At 40.6% G+C, this 18745-nt stretch overlaps 1 protein-coding gene across 3 annotated transcripts in view; it reads left to right on the top strand.

Annotated features, from left to right (window-relative positions):
- RNF19B (ring finger protein 19B) overlaps positions 1-18745 on the top strand; it is a 29191-nt gene that overhangs the window by 327 nt on the left and 10119 nt on the right. Inside the window, exons 2-7 of one of the 3 annotated variants that reach the window (XM_024765278.1) lie at positions 1-237; positions 13122-13327; positions 14859-15000; positions 16361-16523; positions 16974-17088; positions 18101-18241. In XM_024765278.1, coding sequence (XP_024621046.1) covers positions 1-237; positions 13122-13327; positions 14859-15000; positions 16361-16523; positions 16974-17088; positions 18101-18241 — 1004 coding nt within the window. Of the gene's footprint in view, positions 238-13121; positions 13328-14855; positions 15001-16360; positions 16524-16973; positions 17089-18100; positions 18242-18745 lie in introns of all 3 variants that reach the window. The other 2 variants (XM_024765276.1, XM_024765277.1) reach the window with 2 other exon arrangements.

Genomic DNA, 18745 nt, shown 5'->3' on the forward strand with positions numbered 1-18745 from the left:
CCTCCTCAGTTGTCCGCACCGCTCGTGCCGGGACTGCCTCCGCCACTACCTGCGCCTGGAGATCAGCGAGAGCCGGGTCCCCATCAGCTGCCCCGAGTGCAGCGAGCGACTGAACCCACACGACATCCGCCTGCTGCTCGCCGACCCACCGCTCATGCACAAGTACGAGGAGTTCATGCTGCGCCGCTACCTGGCTTCGGACCCCGACTGCCGCTGGTGCCCGGCCCCGGACTGCGGGTGAGAGCGGGGGCGTGGCCCGGGGGCGGTGGCCGCGGCGGAGGGAACCTGGGGCCTGGGGCCGGTCACCGCGTGTGACCGGCCCCAGGGGCCGTCCTTTGCGCACCGTGTGTGTGTGTCCCAGCGTGGAGGGAGAGGTGAAGGATGATCAGGGGGAGGGAGGGCCAGGCGGCAACTGCGGAGAGCCGGTAACCGCTAACCATCCGCACGCCCAGAAGAGTAGGGTAAACGCACCCAACACCCCACCACTGCCCGAGGGCTTGAAGTGGGGGCTGAGCAGTCGGTGAGAAGGGAGCTGTCCATCAAGTCAGGAGGCAGGGAGAGGCCGTTTTTGGTCGGGTGAATGCCCCTCTGTCCAGAGGTAGGGGACATGTCTTAATGAGGATGGGGAGGGGATATCTGGCAAAGGATGGAATGAGAATATCATTCTGAGGGGGCAGCGCTTTGGAGGGGTGTGTCCATTTGACTGGGGCATACTTTGCAGCGTTTCGGGAGGAGGGCTGTTCTTTCTGCCCACCACTGCTGAAAGTTGGAATGCAGGTGACTGAAATGGCACTAACGGGAAAGGACAGCTCCCAGGCAGCGCTCTGGGGGCACCCTGGGCATTGTGGTGTGTCTTCTGTGCCAAGCTCTTGGGGGGGCCCCCTGTGGTTCTTACACTGCTGTCTTGGGCAGGGTGCAGAGTGGACAGACCCTTTCTTTGTCCAGAGAAGCAACGGGGCACTGAAAAGGATGCCCAGAGGTTGACATGGTAGGAGAAAATGTGTTTCCCAGCTCCTCTGATCTTGAGTTCTTGACGATGCACCATGTATGCCGACTTTTTAAGGTCAGTGAGAAAATAGGCAGTAGATGCAGAGACATAATACTACCAGATTTCACTATCTGGAGCATTCAGTGGACACCGCCCCCGACCCCCACCCCCCACCCCCGACCCTTACCTTTTAAAATCTGATTGTGTGTTACTGTCAGTACATCCCATGAACGATTGCATGCAGCAAAGAGGGGCGTCAGACTGTGCCATTGCCTGCTCTGCGACCTTGGACAGATCATTTTATTCTTGTGTGTCACGTTTTGAGGACAGAAAGATGCTAGGGATTCCTAGTAAAAAGCTGAGTGTTCGTTTCTTTCAAAGGAGTTAAGAAAGGCTCTTAATTGTAGCCTATATATCAAGGCTTTTAAGATTTCCATGATTCTGCTATTTGTCTCCTTCAAAAGAAGCCGACTTAGAGTGTCTAGGGGAGTAAGATGAGTTATCTTCTTCTATTTTTCTGTTCTGACAAACTTGTTTAGAGATGGATGTGTTATTTAAGCTCACTGAGTTGGGGTTTCTAAATTACTTTGAAGTGTTGTGGTCAAAGGTTGGGGCATTTAACTATGGTAGGTCGCTTTCACTTTCAGTTAATAAGTATCAGAAAGAACCTCCTAGGCTCTTGGAAAAGTTTGCTTATATCTGGACATCTGGTGATCTTCCTAGCCTTAAGAGGTTAATTTACATGGTATTGAAGTTTTACAGACACTATTGATCTATTTTCTGAACCAAAGGAATATTTACTTAAGAAAACACTGCTTGGTTAACTTTGGAATAATATATTAACTCCTTTTTCAGATGTGAATTTCCTTGAATTTTAACTGAGAAATGTGGCATCACTCATTATATTTCTGGAAAAGTTCTCTTTTTGTTTTTATTTCTCTGAAGTCAATCTCTGTCTTTGCTCACATCAATAAAAATGAACAGGAATTAATTTACAATCTTGATGATGACAACTCTAAACCATTACTGATTTGGAAGTTATTAAAAAATTAGGCCATTTCTTATTTTAGCCAAGTATTGGATTACTACCATCCAGAGGTTTTTTTTAATTAGTTAAAAAACTAACAATTTTAGTATAATCTTTAAATGTGTTATCTGTGGGTTTAAAGAAGGTGAAGTCTGGGAAAAGCAAGCAAGCTAGCATCTGAGTATCTATGTGTCAGGCATACATAATTTAATTTGATCCCTGCAACATTGTAAGATAGATTTGATCTTGTTTTACAGATAAGGAAACTGAAGTTTAAATGAATTGAGTGACTTGTTTAGGGTCATATAACTAGTGGGTGGTGGAATCAGGCTTGGAACACTGGTCTTAACTCCAACCAAGGCCAGTATTCTTTTCTCGCAAAGCATAAAAAGCTTTTAAAAAGCATAGGCTTAACAGCATTATTGGGGATGCTACTGTTTGGGTCATTTCATCAAGTGTGGCCTAAGGACAATGTTGAGAGAGCCAAAAATGCTAGAATCTGGTTTCTCTTCTGATTCTTATTGTTAACAGGCTATTACATACTTTATTTTTCTTACCTGAAATAGGCCTAATCCTTTCCTTACTTGAGAGGCCTAATTGATATTTTCAGAGTGTTTTGAGAATTCAGTTGAAGGTGTTAGATAAACAGGGAGATAAACAGGGAGTAACTTTAAATTTCTGTCACTTCCCAAATAGGTGGGGATGTGGCCAGTGGTTTTGCCACCTCTTTTTAATGTCATGAGAAAAATAGCTTGTTTTGTTTTAGTCAAACTGTTCTATTCTTCTGGGTCAGGTAGAAATCATGGATGAGAACTAGAAGAGAAGCCTAAGACCCCAATTGTGTCTTCTCATACCTGACCATCTTTACTGCCTGCAGATTAAGTTCCTGCTAGCCAAATTTATCAAGTTCCTTTTTGCTCTCTGTGTGTATATATGTGTATTTGGCAGGGTGAGGGGAGCATATAAGTGATCTGATCGTTAGTTTTACTGTGATCACTCGCGATAATAACACTATATGTTAAACGATTCATTATTTGTTTATAAAATATTTGTGGAACAGAGAAAAGAATCTTGAATATTTCTTTTTTCATACTTAAATACAATTTTATTTTATTCATAAATAAGGGAACTGATTTCTATGAGAAAACATTCACATTATTATTAATATTATTAAGTACAATATTACCAAGTGCAATTTTTTTTTTTTTTTTTTTTTTTTTTTGCTGTGCGAGACTGTGGGATCTTAGTTCCCAAACCAGGGATGGAACCCGGGCCCATGGCAGTGAAAGTGCCGAGTCTTAATCACTGGATTCCCAGGGAATTCCCACCAAGTGTAATCTTTAAAACATACTTTCAAATGAGATAAAATTAACTCAGAATACAGATAACTGACATTTTTATAGTCCTTTATAATCTTCAGACTGTAACTTCATTCAGAAATAATTTCATTTTAGTTTCAAACAGGTAGATGGTGGTAAACTCATTTTATAAAAGAGAAGCCAGTTCAGAAAAGTTTAAGTGTGGGACCCAGTGTCTCACAGCTGATAAATGGTACAGTTGATATGCTACCCCTTAGAGTCTCTACTTAAGCACAAGGTCTTTTCAGAAACCTCCAAATCATGTAAACATGTAATGTTTTCCTCTCAAGTGCCCTGTTGCCTATCTTTAAACCCCTTCAGAATCTCTAGAAGACTGAGGGGTGAGCAAAGGAGACTACAGAATATTTCCTGGCATACAGGGGGCAGATCTTCTTTACAGAAGAACAGGAGATAAGGCTGTCTTGACCTAAATTCTTTGTGCAGGTCCACCACTCCAGCCTCTCATTGCTGCCTCTGTCTCCTGCAGAGACCCCCATCCCAACTGACCCCAGAAGGTAGTATCACTTATTGGCCGTCCTAGATAACTGGACTGGATTATCCCATAAACAGGAAGCTTCTGTTTGTCTCGTAACACTTTTATGAGGGAAGAGCAAGCTCCCTGAACAAGACAGATTTCTCAGTCAGTGAGGGAGGATTTTCACCTTCTGAAGCCTTCCTGAACCTCTTCTCTCTCTCTTTCTTTTAAAAAATATAATTAATTAATTTATTTTTTAAAGGTGGAGATGGGGAGCTTTTTTTTTTTTTTTTTTTGGAGCTGCTCCACAGCATGTGGGATCCTCCCGGACCGGGGCATGAACCCGTGTCCCCTGCATCGGCAGGCGGACTCTCAACCACTGCGCCACCAGGGAGGCCCTAAAGGTGGAGATGGGGAGCTTTTAAAAACAATGTTTATTTATTTTGGATGCTCCAGGTCTTAGTTGCAGCACGCGGGATCTTCGTTGCAGCATGCAGGTTTCTTCTGCGACATGCAGACCTCTTAAATTTATTTTGGATGCTCCAGGTCTTAGTTGCAGCACGTGGGATCTTCGTTGCAGCATGCAGGTTTCTTCTGCGACATGCAGACCTCTTAGTTGCGGCATGCAGACTCTTAGTTGCGCCATGCGAACTCTTAGTTACGGCATGCATGTGGGATCTAGTTCCCCAACCAGGGATCGAACCCGGACCCCCTGCATTGGGAGCATGGAGTCTTACCCACTGGACCACCAGGGGAGTCCCCTGGACCTCTTTTCTTAATTTAGCTCTGTACCTTCATTTTCATAACTCTTTATTCCCCCTACAACGCCCCTCGCCATTTACATCATCCTACAGCCCAATATGTCTTTCTCATATTTGCCAGAGTACTCATTCTAAAATGGAACATTTTATATCATTGCCCTGCTTAAAACTGCTCATACCTGACCTACAAGATGACTTCTTATGTCTTTAAGAACTTATTCTTTATATGATCTATCCTTATGATTTAAGACCCTTTATGGTCTCCAACCATCTTTTGATGTTGTTTTCTATTTTTCACCAACATCAATATTTCCCAAGGTATAGGCATTACTATTGAAAAGAAAAATATTTTATGATTGAATAAGCTTGGGAAATGTTGGATTGAACAAAATAAAGCAACTCTATTTCTGAGCTCCTTAGACCCTTTAAAAAATACTAATATACACTGTAAATCTTGTTAATGCTAGTATGCAAATCTTCAGTCTGGTATAATTTCCATAAACTGAGATCACCAGGAAACATGTTTTGTTTTGTTTTGTTTCGATGACATCTTTAAAGCATACCTGAAACTTTCCCTATTTGCAGTTCTCTAAACTCCTTTAATAGTTATTCTGTCCTGCCTTCTGTTACTGTCCTTATTTAACACTAAATCTTGTGCTCTGAGTAAATTGAGAGCTCCTCTAGACTAGGATATCTATATTCCAACTTTTTCTACAACTCTGAACAAATCTTTCGATTAGGTCCCAGAAGAATGGGATGAATAGTTAAATTTTTGATACGGGGGATAAAGAATACACACTTTTGAGAGGAGAAACAGATAAGAGGAGGGTGTGCAAGAAGAGGACAGACAAGTAATCATTAAACAGACACTTTTCAAAATCATATGGTGTTGAAACTTCGGTGAGTACTGGGTATTACAAAAAGGACTTAGACATGGGCCTCTTGACAGGGAGTTTGGCCTGGTAGAGGAGACAGATAGGTAAGTAGGAAGATAATTATAAATGCAATGTAATATATACTAAAGAAAATACAAGTGTTCTTAGAAGATGGATGAAAGGTTTTGCATGATGGTGTCAATAAAGACTTCGTGGAGGAGGTGATATTTGATCAGGGCTTGAAGAATATGAGTAGAAATTTATACCAGACAAACAAAGATGAGGGTAGAGAAAAAGGTGTCTTAAACCAGAATGTTATGAGCAAATGCATGGAGGTATAAAAATTTAAGACTAAGTCTGGAGTCTCGTTTGGTTAGCCTCTGGATATACAATATGGGGAACATGATCTGGGAAGTGAATTGAGATCCATCTGAAAAGGTAGATTGGATTCAGATTTATAGGTCTATCTATGCCATGCAAAGAAGTGTAAGTTTGAAGGACTTTTTTCTTTTTTGTTGAAGGATTTTAAGCAAAAGAGTAACATCATGAAAGATAAACTTCTGGAACTGGAATTTGGATTGGAGTAGGGAATAAAGAGACTGCAGTCTCTTGCAGTTGTCTGGTCAAGAGATGACATGGGTTTGAACTAGCGCAGTCAAAAGGAAGATAGTAAGAGTATGGCTCACTGTGACAACTTGGCCCATGTTTTCCACCCTTATATATGCTCAGGGTCTGTTTGTAAATGGTTATATGGCCTGGAACGGTGAAGTACAGACATAATATAGGAACACATTTCTTTAACTCCCAGGGTTTGTTAGAGCATAATCAAATTCATACTATTGGGAATTTTTCCCCCAGGGCTGGAGTAAGGTAATGCTGTGGTCTAGCTTGTCACACATTATAATGTTTCTCAAGATAGGAAATTAACGAAATTAATAAAAGTTGTATGAACTTAATGGGGGGAGGAAAGGATGCTTCTGTGTTCTTAGCATCATGCAATTTCCTACACCTTCCATTTAGCTTCTAATTAGCAGACCTGAATGCTCTGTTCAACTAAGAAAGCAGAGTAGGAGAGAGGCTCCCGTGTAGGACATGGAAGAGAGGGAACAAGATAGTCAAGGCAGTTTTGGTCTCAAGGATGAAGGGTTTTTCTTGACTGCCTGGGGTAGAAGATTGCCCTATTCAGAATTTAGGAGTTTGCTCCGCAAAGGGGCTTAAACAGAATTTTAGGATTCAGTTGTAGTACTTGACATAAAGAAAGCCAATAGATACATGGATAAATTTAAAAGATTGCTTTAGGGAAAAGTAATGGCCCAGGAGAAGAGCTAAATGACCTGGGGAAAGTAAAAAACCCAAACAGGAGAGGGTCTCTATCATTCATTCAACACAGGTATTTTAAGCATGAATCAGTGTGCTAGACCCTGGAGATTAAAAGATGGTTGATACTTTTCCTTCTCTAGTCTGGTTGGGGAAGCATACATATAAACAGATAATTACAATATAATGTGTTAAGTATTGTAAAGTAATTATGCACAGACACAAAGTGGGCAACCAACTGCCTGGAGAGGTTAAGTGGATTTTTATAGAGAGGATGACATTTGAGCTGGTTCTTAAATGGCTAAGTATTTGCCAGGACAAGAAGTAAGGAGAGGGCGTTTCGAGGCTGAAAGGAACAGAATATGCAAAGGCCAAGAAGTAGGACAAATCACGCTGTTTATCTATACCATAACTTTTGGGACAAGATCTCAAATGCAGTTTGTTTGTTTTTTTTTAATAAATTTATTTATTTATTTATGGCTGTGTTGGGTCTTCATTGCTGCACACAGCTCTCTTCAGCTACGGCGAGCAGGGGATACTCTTTGTTGCAGTGTGTGGGCTTCTCATTGCGGTGGCTTCTCTTGTTGCGGAGCACGGCTCTAGGCATGCGGGCTTCAGTAGTTGTGGCGCGCAGGCTCAGTAGTTGTGGCACGCAGGCTCAGTTGCTCCACGGCATGTGGGATCTTCCCAGACCAGGGCTCGAACCCGTGTCCCCTGCACTGGCAGGCAGATCCTTAACCACTGCACCACCAGGGAAGTCCTCAACTGCAGTTTTTAAATATGTTTAGTTTTGGGTTTTTTTAATAGAAATTTATTTTTTATTATTTATTTTATTCATTTATTTTTGGCTGCATTGGGTCTTCGTTGCTGTGCACGGGCTTTCTCTAGTTGCGACGAGAGGGGGCTACTCTTTGTTGCGGTGCACAGGCTTCTCATTGCGGTGGCTTCTCTTGTGGAGCATGGGCTCTAGGCGCGCGGGCTTCAGTAGTTGCGGCACTCGGGCTCAGTAGTTGTGGCTCACGGGCTCTAGAGCACAGGCTCAGTAGTTGTGGCACATGGGTTTAGTTGCTCTGCGGCATGTGGGATCTTCCCAGACCAGGGCTCAAACTCGTGTCCCCTGCATTGGCAGGCGGATTCTTAACCACTGTGCCACCAGGGAAGTCCCAAAACATGTTTAGACTTAAAACATGTTTAGTTTTAAAACTCGAAGGCTGCAAGCACCTATACTACCATTTTAGGGATAGAATCTGTTTGGAGATTTTAATTAGCTCAGTGTCATGCAGTATGAGTCAGGGGTAAGGAGCCCAGACCAGGCACCCAAAAACAGGAATGCCAAGTCTCGTGCCCTGAGTAATTCTGTGTCATGGTAATAGGTTGCTGGGGGTCTTGAGTATTTGGGGTTATTTTACTTCTTGGAACCAAATTCCACACCCAAAATTGACATTGTCAATACTATCAAATGTTCTTTGAAAAAAAAGAAGAATCTGTTAATAAATATTTACTCCCACCATGTGAGGTAGGAATGGATCATGAAATGCTCAAGGCTTCCTGACTGGCAGTCTATCTAATATGTATTGTCAGAAGTTGACTTAATAATTTTCTGAGATCATCCAATACCTTTCTCATTTAACACAAAATAGCAAGCAAGTCACTTTCTTCAGGAGAAACGTTTTTTAACTTTAGTAGTTATTTTACAACTAGGTGGGATAAATTTGCTCAGAACTCCTACAGGGTATGAATCATTTGCATTCATACATTGACCTCTTCTCACTTTGCTCTTTCTGAGAAGAGTTTTAATACAGCCTGTATTATGTAACATAGATGATACCTTGTCATTGGTAATTTCAGTGTCATTCTCAAATCAGCTTGCAGAATCTATGATGAACCTGAGAACTTAAGCTGCTATCGTGAACATCTAATGCACAATCAAATAAGCAAACAAACCATAGAATAAATCTAAGAAAATGTTATTAGTCTTTTGTTTAAGCTGTTTGAGGTCTTTGACTGTTGGAGTAGAACATGGAATAGGTGACAAAGCCCCGATGGCAACACCTAAGCCTGAAATCATTGACCTGTCTAAAAATTGTTTGAACTTTCACAACTGCTGTCCTCCATTCTTCATTTGTTTGTTTAAATTACTTTTTTTTTAAAAAAAGAATTATTTTAAACAGGTGTCTACTTGTTAGTCTGTGCATTTAGTTGACATTTTTAGAATTAGTCAGAAAGGCTAACAGTTTGTAAATATATTGTTTTTTTGGGTTTTTTTTTGTTTTTTTTGCGGTACGCAGGCCTCTCACTGTTGTGGCCTCTCCCGTTGCGGAGCACAGACTCCGGACGCACAGGCCCAGCGGCCATGGCTCACGGGCCCAGCCGCTCCGCGGCATGTGGGATCTTCCCGGACCGGGGCACGAACCCGTGTCCCCTGCATCGGCAGGTGGACTCTCAACCACTGCGCCACCAGGGAAGCCCTGTAAATATATTGGATTGCTTGTAGGAAAGTAATTCTTGGTAAATAAACATGAATTATAAGAAGCAGTTGATACTGGTGCTGATAGATTCTGAATTGTCCATCTTTACTAAGAATATGTCAGAAGGGATTGGGGGGAGATATGGCCATATTCTATGTTAATTCATAAGATAGATGAGTGGTATTCTTTGATTCTGGAACCTGTCAAGAAAAGAGATTTCAAGGTATACATTCAAATTGGGGAAAATAATTTTTTGGAAAGATAAAATGAGCTTTCAATATAAGTTGATCACGAACCCATCTATGTTCATTGTCTCTCAGTCTGGCATCAGACCAGCTTCACTATGAAACTTAAAAATGAAAAAGTATTGAAATCATAAAACTCCTAAAAGAAAACATACGCAGAACACTCTTTGACATAAATCATAGCAATATTTTTTTGATCTGTCTCCTAAAGCAGAGGAAATAAAAGCAAAACTAAATGGGACCTAATTAAACTTAAATGCTTTTGCACAGCAAAGCAAACCATTGACAAAGCAAAAAGACAAACTACTGAATGAGGGAAAATATTTGCTAATGATATGACTGATAAGGGGTTAATATCCAGAATATACAAGCAGGGAGAGGGTGTGGAGAAAAGGGAGCCCTCTTGCACTGTTGGTGGGAATGTAAATTGATACAGCCACTATGGAGAACAGTATGGAGGTTCCTTAAAAAACTAAAAACAGGACTTCCCTGGTGGCACAGTGGTTAACAGTCCGCCTGCCAACACAGGGGACACGGATTCGAGTCCTGGTCCGGGAAGATCCCACATGCCGCGGAGCAACTAAGCCCATGCGCCACAACTACTGAGCCTGCACTCTAGAGCCCGCGAGCCACAACTGCTGAGCCCACATGCCGCAACTACTGAAGCCCGCATGCTTCTCTGCAACAACAGAAGCCACCGCAGTAAGCCCGCGCACTGCAACGAAGAGTAGCACCTGCTCGCCGCAACTAGAGAAAGCCCACACACAGCAATGATGACCCAATGCAGCCAAAAAGAAAAAAAACTAAAAACTAAAAATAGAACTACCATGTGACCTAGTAATCCCACTACTGGGCATATACCCTGAGAAAACCATAATTCAAAAAGAGACATGTAGCACAACATTCATTGCAGCACTGTTTACAATAGCCAGGACATGGAAGCAACCTAAATGTCCAATGACAGATGAATGGATAAAGAAGATGTGGTACATATATACAATGGAATATTACTCGGCCATAAAAAGAAACGAAACTGAGTTATTTGTAGTGAGGTGGCTGTACCTAGAGTCTGTCATACAGAGTGAAGTAAGCCAGAAAGAGAAAAACAAATACCGTATGCTAACACATATATATGGAATCTAAAAAAAAAAGGGTCATGAAGAACCTAGGGGCAGGACAGAAATAAAGATGCAGACGTAGAGAATGGACTTGAGAACACAGGGAGGGAGAAGGGTAAGCTGGGACGAAGTGAGAGAGTGGCATGGACTTATATATACTACCAAATGTAAAATAGATAGCTAGTGGGAAGCAGCCACATAGCACAGGGAGATCAGCTGGGTGCTCTGTGACTACCTAGAGGGGTGGGATAGGAAGGGTGGGAGGAAGATGCAAGAGGGAAGAGATACGGGATATATGTATATGTATAGCTGATTCACTTTGTTATAAAGCAGAAACTAGCACACCATTGTAAAGCAATTATACTCCAATAAAGATGTTAAAAAAATTAAAATTTTAAAAAAAGGTAATTAAAAAAAAGAGAGAGACAGACATGTACCACAGTGTTCATTGCAGCACTGTTTACAATAGCCAGGACATGGAAACAACCTAAGTGTCCATCGACAGATGAATGGATAAAGAAGATGAGGAACATATATACAATGAAATATTAATAGGCCATAAAAAGAAAGCAAATGAGTTATTTGTAGTGAGCTGGATGTATCTAGAGTCTGTCATACAGAGTTAAGTAAGTCAGAAAGAGAAAAACAAATACTGTATGCTAACACATATATGTGGAATCTCAAAAAAAATGGTTCTGATGAACCTAGGGGCAGGACAGGCGGAATAAAGATGCAAATGTAGAGAATGGACTGGAGGACACGGGGAGGGGGAAGAGTAAGCTGGGATGAAGTGAAAGAGTAGCACTGACATATATACACTACCAAATGTAAAATAGATAGCTAGTGGGAAGCATACACAACATTGTAAAGCAGTTATACTACAATAAAATTATACTACAATAAAGATGTTAAAAATTTTTTTTAAATAAAAAACAAAATATATAAGCAGCTCATACAAATCAACATCAAAAAAAATTTTTTAATGATCCAATTGAAAAATGGGCAGAAGACCTGAATAGACATTTCTCCAAAGAAGACATACAGATGGCCAACAGGCACATGAAAAGATGCTCAACATCATTAATCATCAGAGAAATGCAAATTAAAACCACAGTGAGACATCACCTCACACCTATCAGAATGGCTATCATCAAAAAGTCCACAAGTAACAAATGTTGGCAAGGATGAGGAGAAAAGGGAGCCCTCGTACACCGTTGGTGGCAATGTAAATTGGTACAGCCATTATGAAAAACAGTATGGAGGTTTCTCAAAAAATTAAAAATAAAACTACCCTATGACCCAGCAATTCCACTCTTGGGTATTTATCTGAAAAAAGAAAAAAAAGACCAACACAAATTCGAAAAGATACATGCACCCCAATGGCAGCATTATTTACAATTGCCAAGATATGGAAACAACCTTAAATGTCCATCAACAGATGAATGGATTAAAAAGATATGGTATATATGTACAATGGAATACTACTCAGCCATAAAAAATGATATTTTTCCATTTGCAGCAACATGGATGAACCTGGAGGGTATTATGCTCAGTGAAATAAGTCAGACAGAGAAAAAAAAATACTGGATGATATCACTTATATGTGGAATCTAAAAAATAAAACAAGCTAGTGAATATAATAAAAAAGAAACAGACACACAGAAATAGAGAACAAATTAGCAGTTACCAGTGAGGCAAGGGAAGGAGTAAGGGACAGGATAGGGGTAGGGGATTAAGAGGTACAAACTACTATGTATAAAATAAATAAGTTACAAGGATATATAGTACAACAGAGGGAATATAGCCAATATTTTATAACTATAAATGGAATATAACCATTAAAAATTGTGAATCACTGTGTTGTACACCTGAAACTTATATAATGTACATCAACTAAACTGCAATTTTAAAAAAGTGTACTTACTTTAGTTTTTGCTGTTGTACTTTATTTTACAAATGTTCTATCCTTTAAACAAATTCTATTTTCTCTAAATATATCAAATCATCAAAAGGAAATAGTTTTGTACCCTTATTTATGAAACTTACTGGGACAAACTGCTCCTAAAGCAGCTTAAACTATGACTGAATACATGCTAGAAATTCAGGCTGGACTTCCCTGGAAGTCCAATGGTTAAGACTCCACACTTCCACTGCAGGGGGCACAGGTTTGAACCCTGATCGAGGAACTAAGATCCTGCATGCCATGCAGTGTGGCCAAAAAAAAAAAAAAAAAAAAAAATTCAGGCTAAGTATGATATTTTCCCCTACTTTTTCAGGAGATAAATGATATGAGTTTTTAGAATCTCAAGAAACAATTTACTTTCTCACACAGAATGTTTTAAAGTTTGTTAGGTGTGCATGTGTTATTTGTTATATGTGTGTTCTTTCCTCTGCATCGTATGAAGTGGTGGGGGTACCACACAGTGTTACCCCACTGGGACTGATGCATGTCTTAACTTACTTATATCTCTTCCTATTTCCTTACCCAGGTATGCTGTTATTGCCTATGGCTGTGCCAGCTGCCCAAAGCTGACCTGTGAGAGGGAAGGCTGCCAGACTGAGTTCTGTTACCACTGCAAGCAAATATGGCATCCAAATCAGACATGCGATATGGCCCGTCAGCAGAGGGCGCAGACATTGCGAGTTCGGACCAAGCACACTTCAGGTCTCAGTTATGGGCAAGAATCTGGACCAGGTATGAGTTGGCATTGTCTCATTTGTCTCTTTATTGATATTTCATAATGTGAGCCCAAAGCTGGGAGAGATTACCTTCCTGTATAACTCAAGGATTAGAGAGCAGAGACTATTTGTTTTTTGTTTGTTTGTTTTTATAAATTTATTTTTATTTATATTATTTATTTTTGGCTGCATTAGGTCTTCGTTGCTGCACTCAGGCTTTCTCTAGTTGCGGCGAGCGGGGGCTACTCTTCGTTGCGGTGCACGGCCTTCTCATTTCAGTGGCTTCTCTTGTTGTGGAGCACAGACTCTAGGCACGTGGGCTCAGTAGTTGTGGCTCACGGGTTCTAGAGCGCAGGCTCAGTATTTGTGGTGCACAGGCTTAGTTGCTCCGCGGCATGTGGGATCTTCCCGTACCAGGGCTTGAACCTGTATCCCCTGAATTGGCAGGGGGATTCTTAACCACTGCGCCACCAGGGAAGTCCCAAGTGCAGAAACTACTTGGTAATATTTTCAACACTGTATTTGGTATGTAGCTTCTCTCTCTGACCATTTATAGGTTGTCCAACCCAGGTGAAATTGGAATAAAGCAAAACTGAATTCTGTACTTTCTGCCTTCTTAGTAATGTGTCTCAGATTGGAGAGCAGTTGGTTCCTTTAGCTAGGGGCTTTTTCAGAACTTTCACTGTGAGCAGAAAGACGTTTAGTATTAAAACTGTACTGTTTTCCTACTAGCTTTAAATACATCACTGGTTTTGGAAGTAGGGTACAGATTTAAGGAAAGGAAATAATATTAGTATGGATTAATGATTAATCTTAAAAGGAGGAATATCACACATTCAGTTCCAACCTTGACATGTCAGAGTGAACCTCATTTAAAATGTCAGTGGGTTTATTGCCTTTTATAAGTGTGCTTTATTTCACTGATGTCATTTGAGAGAAGCTAGTAGGAAAGATTTTACCATTCACTTTTTCCTGGCACAGTATAATCTCCTAAATTCTCTTTGTAGTAGGATAGTTCCTAGCTTGCTGTGAAAATTACCAGGTGTATGCTATATAGCATACTCAATTGTTTGTAGGTTTTGAATTTTAAAGTATCATGGGAAAGGACTGTGAATTATGTTAACAGCAAATCACAGTGATACTTGTACCTGAGAAATGAGTTTAAAGCCAAATGCAGGCTGCAGACTATTCTTCCTGTAGGACTGTGCTTTTAATTCTGCCAGCCTATTGGCTGCTGAAATTCCATTTTTCTTGGAACCATCTTTCTCTCTAGGGAAGTCTCCTTGCTCAGAGTGTGGCTCTAGTGCTGTGTAAGATGCCAGATTGGGGGATAGGCAGCTCAGTATGAGACAGGATCCATTTTATGAAATTTCCTGAGGTCTAGACATAGCCAGCCTTCCACTGAAGTGGGTTGCACAATTTGGAATCCTCAGTCAAGAATTCTTGACTGCCTCTTCATTTCTTGTGCATACTCCTAGAAATAATAAAATCAAACGAGGTTTAACTAGGGATATTTTTCTACCCATTCTTTCTCCCCCACTTAGCAGATGACATCAAGCCATGCCCACGATGCAGTGCTTACATTATCAAGATGAATGATGGAAGCTGTAATCATATGACCTGTGCAGTGTGTGGCTGTGAATTCTGTTGGCTTTGTATGAAGGAGATCTCAGACTTGCATTACCTCAGGTGAGATGAGAAAGTGTCTATTGTTTTTATAGTCTTGTTCTCTTACTGATGTAGGGAAAAGGATGTCAAAGAAACATCGTTGTCTGTCCTCTCATTACAGCATAAGGAAGCTTATGCTGTAAAAAAGTTCCTCTGAAACACCCTTCCAATCATGTTTTTCTCCAGCTCAGCAACTTCCAGTGACTGTTTTCCATTACCTTCCAGATATAGTTCAGTTTCCCTAGCATGGCTTTTAAGGTTTTCTGCAGTCTGGCCCCAATATACCTTTTTCCATTTTGCTTTCATAAATGCTATGTCCCAGATTATCTGTGTCTCTTCTGTGTTATCTTACCTCCATACTTCTTCATGTTCTTTCCTTCACCTGGAATGCTTTATAATCACCTCACCCCCCAGCAACCCCCTTTTATCTCAACTGTTCAGTTCTATTCAGCCTTCAAGGGCCACTTTAAATGCCATTCCATCTCTGATGCCTTCCCCTCATTCTTCTTTACTGACATTCTTTAAATGTTCTATAAACGTCATCATGACTTTTACTTCATTTACGTGTCTAATTTTGTTAAACTATATTAAGAGTCTTGAGGCCAGTATACCTTTTTACAGTTCCTTGGATATAGTAGTCACTAAAATATTGTCCTGAAGGAGTTAATATTTACAAACTTAACATTCATTGTGTGGATGAAACATTTTCATTTCCAATTTAGCAAACATTTGGTTACTTACAGTATATCAATTATTGGGGACACAGGGGTGCGTAAGACATGATCCCTACTTTCAAAATTACTTTTATCTAGTAGAGAAGACAGTACAAAGGGAGTGGACAAAAGTGGTTGGACTCAGAAGGGCTGAGTGTAAAAGTAGCCAAACTCAGAGTATGAAACTGTCATAAAGGGTATGATGAAGTCTTTTTATATCCTATCCCAGGAAGATGGTTTGCAGTATCTACATATGCCAAGAAAACTATGCAAATCAGAGAGAGTTCATTAGCTGCAGGACACAGTATGTATGGATGAGATGTCAAGTGCATAGACTATGCAGGATCCCACGTAGTATCACTCAAAGAAGTAGGTTCAGTTTGGTGGGTTAGAGAGGACAGAGTGCAGCAGAAAAGAATGGAAAAGAGGTTTCGTTTCAAGTCTGGAGGCCTGCCTTTACGAAAAAAGAAAAAAAAAGTAAAGAGCCAGAACTCTAATAGTCTGGCCTTGTCCTTTGCTCCCCTTCATGTAATAAATTCATTTCTTGTAACCTCTTGTAACTGTTAATCACTCCTATAGAAAAGAAGGCTCTTGCTCTTATCAAGCTCTCTGATGACAATAGCTGCATTTGTAATATTGACATTAACTTCAGCATGTTTCCTCTGTAGCCCCTCTGGCTGTACATTCTGGGGCAAGAAACCATGGAGCCGTAAGAAGAAAATTCTTTGGCAGCTGGGCACATTGATTGGTGCTCCGGTGGGGATATCCCTCATTGCTGGCATTGCCATTCCTGCCATGGTCATTGGCATTCCTGTTTATGTTGGCAGGAAGGTAAGATATGTTGAGTTCTGTGCATGTTCCATCTTCAGGTTTGTTGGTAAAGGTTTGAAGGAAATGGGGAGGAGCTTATGTTTCAGAGCTGCCTGAAAGCCAGCTGGTTCTTAAATAAAACTAATTTCTTAAATGGATTCTCATAAATCCCCAAGAGATCTGAAAGTTCTTATTAACATCCTGGGCCTGGTTTGTCTCAGTGACTTAAAGGTAAAATGCTTACTTCACTCCCCTGAGTTACTTTGTCTCTTCTTATATTAACTTTTTCTGTATTAGTTTATATCGTCCTGGTCTGAGTTAGATTAAAATGTGAGAAAGATGTCTCTTTGACATGGGGGAATATGTTTTAATATAGATAACTTAAAAGGGAATATTCACTTATCCTTTTTCTCCCTAGCAAAAAGATTGATGTCCTAACCTGCTGACCTGAATTTTCTTTCTTATTCTTAGATTCATAGCAGGTATGAGGGAAGGAAAACCTCCAAACATAAGAGGAATTTGGCTATCACAGGAGGAGTGACTCTGTCGGTCATTGCATCCCCAGTTATTGCTGCAGTTAGTGTTGGTAAGAAGCTAGCCAGGACCATGACTCCTCCCCTTACACGACCCACTCCCATTAGCTTTCTGGCCTCGCAGTTTAGCCAGCCGGCCAGGTGTTTCACCCTGGATGCTCCTACATTTTATGTCAGACCCACCTTGGGAGTTTATTAGGCACTATTATTATTATCAGCCACACTAAAGTATCAGAGTTTGGGATCTTTCATTTGTAAGTTAGTGCCTAGAACTCCATCTGGCACATTAAAAAGATTGAATTAAAAAATATTACTTTAAGGCCTAGTTTTTCACCTTTCCTCTTCCTTCTTCATTTGCCACAGAACCCACAAAACAAAATTACTTTTGATTTGCTTAATGCCTCACAGTATTTTGGAAGGCATGAGGGTCTGTTTTAGAATAATAATAATATAATATTTTCTGAGACTCTCCATGTGCCAGGAGCAGGTCTGAGTGTTTTGCCTGTATTAATTTACTTAATCCTCACAGCAGCCCAGTTGTAACAGAAAGGTGCAGTAATTTGCCCAAGGTCACTTAGCTGGGACATGAATTAAGGCAGTCTGACTTCAGAGTCTGGGTAACAACTAAGCCATTCTGCCTTCCACAGCAGCAAGATTTTGGAATTAACACTCTGGGGGGATCCTAAACCCTAGGAGTCATTTATTTAATGTTTGATTATTGATTGGTTCTTGGATTAGCACTTCAGCAGTGAATGGAAGGGGGAAAATGAAAGCAACATATATTTACTGTGCTGAGCACTGTACATACATTGATCATTGGCAACCCTAGGAAGATATGTCCAAGGTTATAACAGCTGGTAAATTGGAGACAGGATTCTAATCCAGGCCTTTCTGATTCCAAGTCCAGTCATCATTCTGTTGGACCAGTCTACCTCTTTAGCATAGCTATCTTCTGTCTTTCCTTGGCCCTTTATAAAGTGGTTTGTCTGTGTTCAGCCCTGGGAAGGAGAATTCAGGGCAGCTGCAACCTGATGGCCTGCTGACATGTTTCCTTATCTTTCCCAGGTATTGGTGTCCCTATTATGCTGGCTTATGTTTATGGGGTTGTGCCCATTTCTCTCTGTCGTGGAGGTGGCTGTGGAGTTAGTACGGCCAATGGAAAGGGAGTGAAAATTGAGTTTGATGAAGATGATGGCCCAATCACAGGTAAAAGGAGAATTTTAATTTCCCTTTGAATTTTTGGAACACAAGATAAAAGTCAGTAAAATTCAGCACATTTTACAGAGAGATTGACATTGGATTACATTGGCTAATGAGCTTTATAGGAGGTAAAGTATTTTTAGCTTTTCATTTCTTTTTCCCAGAGTTATTAGGTTAATTCCCCTGGTACTTGCCTCTGTGTGGCAAAGTACAAACTAGTAGGACGCCAAGTAACTCTAAGTATGCTGGTAATAGTAAATTACATAATTATAATTATAATAAAGTCTTATATCTGCATTGTACTTTATAATTTTCAGAAGACTTACACAGTTGTTATTTTCACTTGGCTTTTACAACAGCTCTGAAGAGAGAGGGCCAGGGCTGTTATTATCCCCAGTTAAAGGGAACTTAGTTAAGCCTTTGTCTCAACGTCTGTTAAATGGGTTTAAGAGCTTCTGCAGAGCTGGAACTATAGCAAGTCTTCTGACTTATACTTTGATGTTGTTTTCA

This window comes from Neophocaena asiaeorientalis, unplaced genomic scaffold (genome assembly GCF_003031525.2).
Source record: "Neophocaena asiaeorientalis asiaeorientalis breed wild unplaced genomic scaffold, Neophocaena_asiaeorientalis_V1.1 scaffold409, whole genome shotgun sequence".
In the NCBI taxonomy this organism is placed as follows: Eukaryota; Metazoa; Chordata; class Mammalia; order Artiodactyla; family Phocoenidae; genus Neophocaena; species Neophocaena asiaeorientalis.